Raw genomic sequence first — 6200 nt, 5'->3', positions numbered from 1 at the left:
AAACAGATTACTTCAGGTTACTTATTAATTGTGTGTCTTAGCATTTATTTATTTTTGGTTCCTCATAGCTCATTTTTGTGTGTTTGTGTTTTACTTTGGGGGACATGTTCATCACATGTTGAAAGTCAGTCTCACGAAGTTCTTTTATTGAATAGCACATGGTGAATTTTAAGTTTTCCTCATTGTTTTTCCATTTTTTCCAGTCCAGTAGTAATATGTGTGGTTTTGATAATATCTTTGTACTATTTAATAATAGTTATTTTCTGAATCTGATGTCTTTGTGTCAAGTCCATTTTCATCTAACTGGTAATCTAATTTTTTGCTTTCTTTTTTATTTTTTAACCTTTGTATTTTTTACAGTTCTCTTTCTATACATGTGGAGTAATTTTTTATTTTATAATATGAAAAGAACAACAACAACAAAAATTAAGTGAAGGAAAGCAAACAAACTTAGCAGATAATCACAGTAATTATATGGAAATGTGATAATGAATAAAATGTTTAATCCACTAAGATTTTATTATTTGCAACTTCCAACAGAAACCGAAGGACATCCTTTTCGCCTTTTGCCCCCTCCCTTTTCTAACTGTCTTTAAGCCCCAAAACCCTGCCCCTTACAGGATATCACTTCTACAGATGTGCAAGGATGAAAAGCAGCAACAACCCCTCATGGCTAAGGGGAGGAGTTGAATTGCAAGGACATTTTCTCACTTTTGAACCTTAAGACTGTGCTCCAGGATTCAAAAGATACATGCATAAAAGATCACAATTGTGTCAAGATATGTAACTGATATTTAATTAGTTTGTTTTGTATTATGTGTTATTATGTGAGAATGTTGAAATGTGTCTGACAGTGTGATTTCCACAAAGGGGGGCAATTTTTGTGTGTAATTGTTTTTATGTTAATGTCTTATTGCTTACACACCAATGGAGAATTCTCATGCATTTTATACTTTCTAATAGCTCACACTATTCTGGAGTCCAATGTTTAGATCAATTTATAACCACATTTAATTGTTCCACCTGGCACCCTGCCAACTTTCCATATCCATTTTAAAATGTGTTAAACCTCGTTTTTCCAAGGACAAGCTTCTGGATCCATAAAACACCAGGTACATGAAGGTGCATATGCTTTGGTTTAGCAGGAATGATCCCTTATAGAGTTAAATTGACTTATTTGGACAACTGCCCTTGTTAAGAATGGTTTTCATTTAACAGATTGGTTTGAAGAGTTGAGAACCATGGGGCAAGATAAATTCAAATTGGACTCAGTTTGAATTGGGCAAGTGTATCCAGGCTGCAATTAGCTTTTTGGTCCTTTAAGTGCAAGTGAGCAACTCTCCATGCGTGCAAAACCACAGCCTATAATGGAATCCCATAGCTAAAGGCCAAGGCCAAGGCATCTCCCTCACGAGATGCCCAACCTATGTGCCAGCTATGGTGAATGCCAGGCAACATGGTTAAATGAAAGCCCCGAGGGGATTCAACAGACAGGATGTGTTGCTGTAGCACTATGTCAGTGTGAGACCACAGAAGAGCTAGCTTCACACCTGAGAAACACACAAAAATGGCAAAGGACAAAACACCAACTGCATTTTTCAGTCAATTAGACCTTCCTGCTAGGTGTAAAGCATAAAACACTATTGAGAATGCCACAAGTAATTTAGCAACAAAATACAAGACGTGTTCTTTATATAATACCCTATATGCAGCTACCTGCACTGATATACTTGCAAATGACCGTAAGAGGCATGGCTTGCAAGTCCCTTTCAGGTTTGCATAAAGCCACACATCCCATTCACCGAGATTTAGGGTGCGGAGAAAAGATTTGCAAGTTCTTACAGAACTTTAATGCAAATCTATCTCCGAATGGGGGACTGATACGGAACGGGGGGGGGGCAATGTCTTCTTCACTACAATATATTTGCTCAATTTCTCTAGGACTCCATCACCCCTCCCCTGTCCTCCATAATCTCTCAAGTAATACTGTCAAAATCCTGTTACAATGTATCCACTCTGTTTCTGCTTTTGCTCTATAGTACAGAGTGGCTTAGAAATCACTGAAATCTTCAAAAATTGATATAAAATCAACCGTAACTCCGATTTCACCACTTTTGGTGTCATTCAACTCAGCTCCCCCTGGACTCCATAATGCTACCCCTACCTCCATAATCCCCGAAGCGGCAGGTCACGTACACAGGAATTTCTTAATCCTGTCAGATAGTCTTGCAAAATCCTTCCTTCGGGCAATATTAGGTGGCAGACGATGCATATCTCTGACCCATTGTCTTGCCACCACCGGTACTCAATAAATGTGTATCTATGTATATTTCCCGCTCCGCATATCCCCCCTCCCTCATCCGAAAATGCTAATTAATGTAATCCCACCTTTTCATAATGTATTCATGACGTGTAAAGTATATTCATGATGTAACTTGTGAAACCCAACCTTCCCATAATGTATTCGTGACGTTTCATGCACTGTATTCTGGGACATGGAGGGAAAACTCAAAAGTTCATGTCACCCCTTTCTCACTGTTCAATCTCGCCTTGAACCTGTTGCGCAATAAACTTGGATCTTCTGCAGTTTGCTCCTGCGTCCGGCTGAGCTCATTTTCTTCCGCAGGGACCCACGGACTTAGTCCGATGAGCTGGGTGGCAGAGTAACCCCGCACCCAGAATTTTTCCGTAACACCACGTGACCCAGATGCTGTACGCCGGCTCCCTCGGCCAATAAAGCGAGATGAGCGCTGCAACCCCAGAGTGGGGTCCCTTGACCTTTTTTATACCAATGTTATGGGTGTTACTGGAAAAATCCGAGGGCTCCCTTGGACAAAATAAAGACACCAACCAGGATAACTTGGAGCAAAACAGCAGCCTGTAGGCTTGGCCTTTATTGAACTGTTGCAACAGGGTGTTCCCCTCACTTGCAGGAGAGAGGAAAGACCCAGGAAAATGGTGTGCCAGACCTTATAAAAACTTTTGAAATTGCCACCCTGCAGATCAAGACCACCCCCAGAAACATCACACATACATCACAGAAAGGAGGGGTTGAGGGAGGAGTTGTGGTGGTAACCTGTGTGTCCTGTCCCCTGGCTGGTTCCCCCTTGAGTACTTTTCAGGTGACAGAGGGGAGCTTGCAGTTTCCTGCCCCCAGAGGGAAGATCTGATCATTGTCCTTTGTTTCAGTCCGTGCTGAATCCACTCCCATATGCAAGTTCTCTGTGATCTTGATGGTCTTCTGTCTGGGACCATCAGGGTTGGCATAGCAACTGGGCAGGGCTCCTGTGGATGTGCTGGGATGGTGAAGGGATTATGTCTGGCCTGTATCAAACCTTCCCCATTTTGTAGTCCTTCCTTCATGGAGTAAAATAAAAGTGGAACAGTGCAAATCCGATGTATGGTTGATTTTTCTATGAATTTATAACAGAAGTGTGGCGTATGTAGTGTGTGAGTGTGAGTGTGTGAAGTCTTTACAAACTGAATGATTGGCGGGGGGGAGGTTCCTGCTACATGGGTTCCCGTCCTCCCTCCTGCCTGGGCTGAGTGAGGACCCTGCTGCAACAGTTCAATAAAGATCAAGCTTACGAGCTGCTTTGCTTCTCAATATACTCCATCTGCCCTCTGTTATTTTCTCCTCCCGATAGAGAGCCTACATAAGGACTCTAGGGGGGGCTCTTGCGTCTCCCATAAGGGGAAAAGGAGGTGTTTTTTTCTTCTAACACTGTCTAAGCTCGGGACCTCTGGCCAGGCGGGCAGGGGGTGTGCGCGCCCTCTGCCCCCCAAGCTCCGGCCTCCAGAGACCCCCCTCCCCGTCTCTTGGCCCCTTCGGTGCTTCTGCGCCCGGAGGAGCCCCTGGCGCCCCCGACGGGGCGGACGCAGCTCCGCCCGCCCAGGATGACGCTCCGGGGCGGCTCCCTCCCGATCCAGCGCGCCGGATCCCTCCTCTCCGGGCGGCGCCTCGCCTCGCCTCGCCTCTCCGCGGAAGCGCCCCGCCGTCGCAAGGGCGCACCTGGCGCGATGGACTTCGACCTGGCGGCAGGTGAGTCGGGGCGCTGGGTTCTCCCCCTTTTTTGTCGGGGGGGGGGCGGGGTGTCCCCAAGGCCAGGACGCCTGGGTCCCCCCCAGGTGAGGCCCCCTGCCACGCCTCTTTCCCTCTCTCATCCGCCTGCAGCGCTGGGGCCCGACCCCCCGAAGCCCGACCCCGTCGCGGAGATGAAGCCGGGCCCGCGCAGCGGCGGCGCGCCTGCCCAGCCGTCGGGGGCGCCTCCTGCGGCCGAGGGCGCAGCAAGGAGCCTCGCGGTGAGTTGGGGGGTCCCTCCTCTCCCCTTCCCCGCTCCCAAGGGCCGCCGTCTCGCTGGAGCAACTGGCGGAGACCCCCTTCTCACTCCCGCTTCCCCCTTGCAGGAAGGCGGGCCCCGATCCGCGTCCGACTCCAGCAGCAGCAGCTCCTCCTCCTCCAGCGACAGCGACCAGGAGCGCAAGGCAAGAGGCGGGGGCGCGCAGAGGGACCCCCATCCAGGAGAAAGAGGCCTGACCCCTCCTCTCGCAGACCTTGGTTGCCTTTGTCCCCCCCCCCCTCCTTCCCAGGAGCCGAGAAGTGCAGCTGGAGACCAGACTGGGAGAGGGGCTCCAGCCCCGGGTCTCCCATCATGGCCACCTGGCTGGCCTTCTAAGGAGGGGGGCGGGATGGACGAGGCGGCCACGGGTCTCTTCTTGACTTCCAGCCCAGGTTAAGAGGTGCCTCTTTGGCCAGGTTTTGAGTGTTTGTGAGGGTCAGGCTTCCAGCTACTTCTGCCTGCCTTTGGGAGTGGAGATGCTTGGTTGCAAGTCATTCGGTCTTTGGTGACAAGCAATAGCTTCCTCCATGTTAGGACTGTGGGCAATGCCTGGCTCCACCCCCCAAGCTGGGTGCTTTGACCCCTTCCCAAAGCTCACGTGGGGCAAAAGATTCCTGCCGCCAGGACCCCTTCCAACTCTACCCTTCTAGGGCTCCACTCTCTGGGCAATGTAGAAACCTCCTGCCTGGATGCCCACTGGCCTTTGACAGTCAGTGGCCGAGTCTCCACAGGCTCTCTTCTCTTCCGTGTCCCCCTCCCCATTTCCTGGCCAGCCCTATCCATTCCCCCCCCCCACTGCACCAGGCCTGGGAGGGGACACAGCCTGCCTCCACACACCCGGCCCTGGATTGAGGGCTGGCTCCTGGTCGAAAGGCAAACTTCCCTTGCCTGCTGCTGCAGCTGGTGGGAAATGTAAGTTCTTCTGCCCCCCCCCCGCAGGAACCTGGCACTGGCCGCCCGAAGAAGCCCAAGAAAGAAAAAAAGCCCCATAAGGAGAAGAAGAAGAAGAAGGAGCGACGCCACTGAGTCTGCACACCTGCCTGAGCCCCACCGGAGCCCAGCACACGCTGCTCCTCCCAGTCCTTTGGCTCAGGACTAACGAAAGGCGCTGCTTTCAGATTGTCAAGCATGTTCTGCTCCCTGGCGACGGTTCAGCAGGGGAAGGGCTTTGCCTGTTGAAGGTTGGAGCATCAGGCCTTGCATTGTATGTGGATATGCTTTGCTTTCTTCTGCCAGCAGCAAGAGCACCAACTTGGGGAGGGGGCTTCCAAAGACTGGACCAATTCACAGAGGAGGAGGAGGGGAGGGCCAGCGAGGGCTCCTGGCCACAGAGGCCGTCAATGCGTCTGAATGGCAGGCGCTGGAAACCGCAGGAAGGGCAAAGGCGCTTGCGCTCACATCCTGCTTGCTGGCTTCTCAAAAGAGGCACCTGAGAACAGGATGCTGCACTCAGATGGACCCCCTCTGGTCTGATCCAGCGAGCTCGGCTTGTGTTTTTCCTTGCTTTTTGCACTATTGGGACAAATAAAGGGAGCTGTCTTTTCTGTTACACTGGAATGTCTATGGAAGAAAATGGGAGGTGAAACTTCAGCGGAGTAAAAGAATTCAGTCCTTTTGGAGGCAAGAAGCTGTGAGGGTGTGTTAGTTGGCGGACCTGGAGGGCATCCATCCGGGCCCCAGGAGAGGCGTGAGGCTGGAGGGGGTGGCTGAGCTGGAGGGGGCCACAGGGGGGCAAATGCCGTGGGCAAAGGAGGATGTTGCTCTGAGCAGATTCAGCCTCGCCTTCTCTCCATGCCAGAGGAGCCACACTTCAGCCCCAGGCCCCACTGGTAGACCAGGGGCTGTGGGGCAGGGGGGGAG

General features: G+C 50.8%; 1 protein-coding gene across 1 annotated transcript; it reads left to right on the top strand.

The window, feature by feature from the left end:
- The first annotated feature begins 3728 nt into the window (after positions 1-3728).
- LOC309536980 (uncharacterized protein) lies at positions 3729-5891 on the top strand. The gene is made up of 4 exons (XM_082231412.1): positions 3729-4042; positions 4175-4302; positions 4408-4485; positions 5280-5891. The coding sequence occupies exons 1-4, from the start codon at positions 3898-3900 to the stop codon at positions 5364-5366; spliced, it is 438 nt and encodes a 145-aa protein (XP_082087538.1). The 5' UTR covers positions 3729-3897; the 3' UTR covers positions 5367-5891.
- The last annotated feature ends 309 nt before the right edge of the window (positions 5892-6200 follow it).

Source organism: Podarcis vaucheri (genome assembly GCF_965113315.1).
Source record: "Podarcis vaucheri genome assembly, chromosome: 7".
Lineage (NCBI taxonomy): Eukaryota > Metazoa > Chordata > Lepidosauria > Squamata > Lacertidae > Podarcis > Podarcis vaucheri.
The sequence above is the reverse complement of the archived record's forward strand: the minus strand, read 5'-3'. Positions and strand labels throughout refer to the sequence as shown.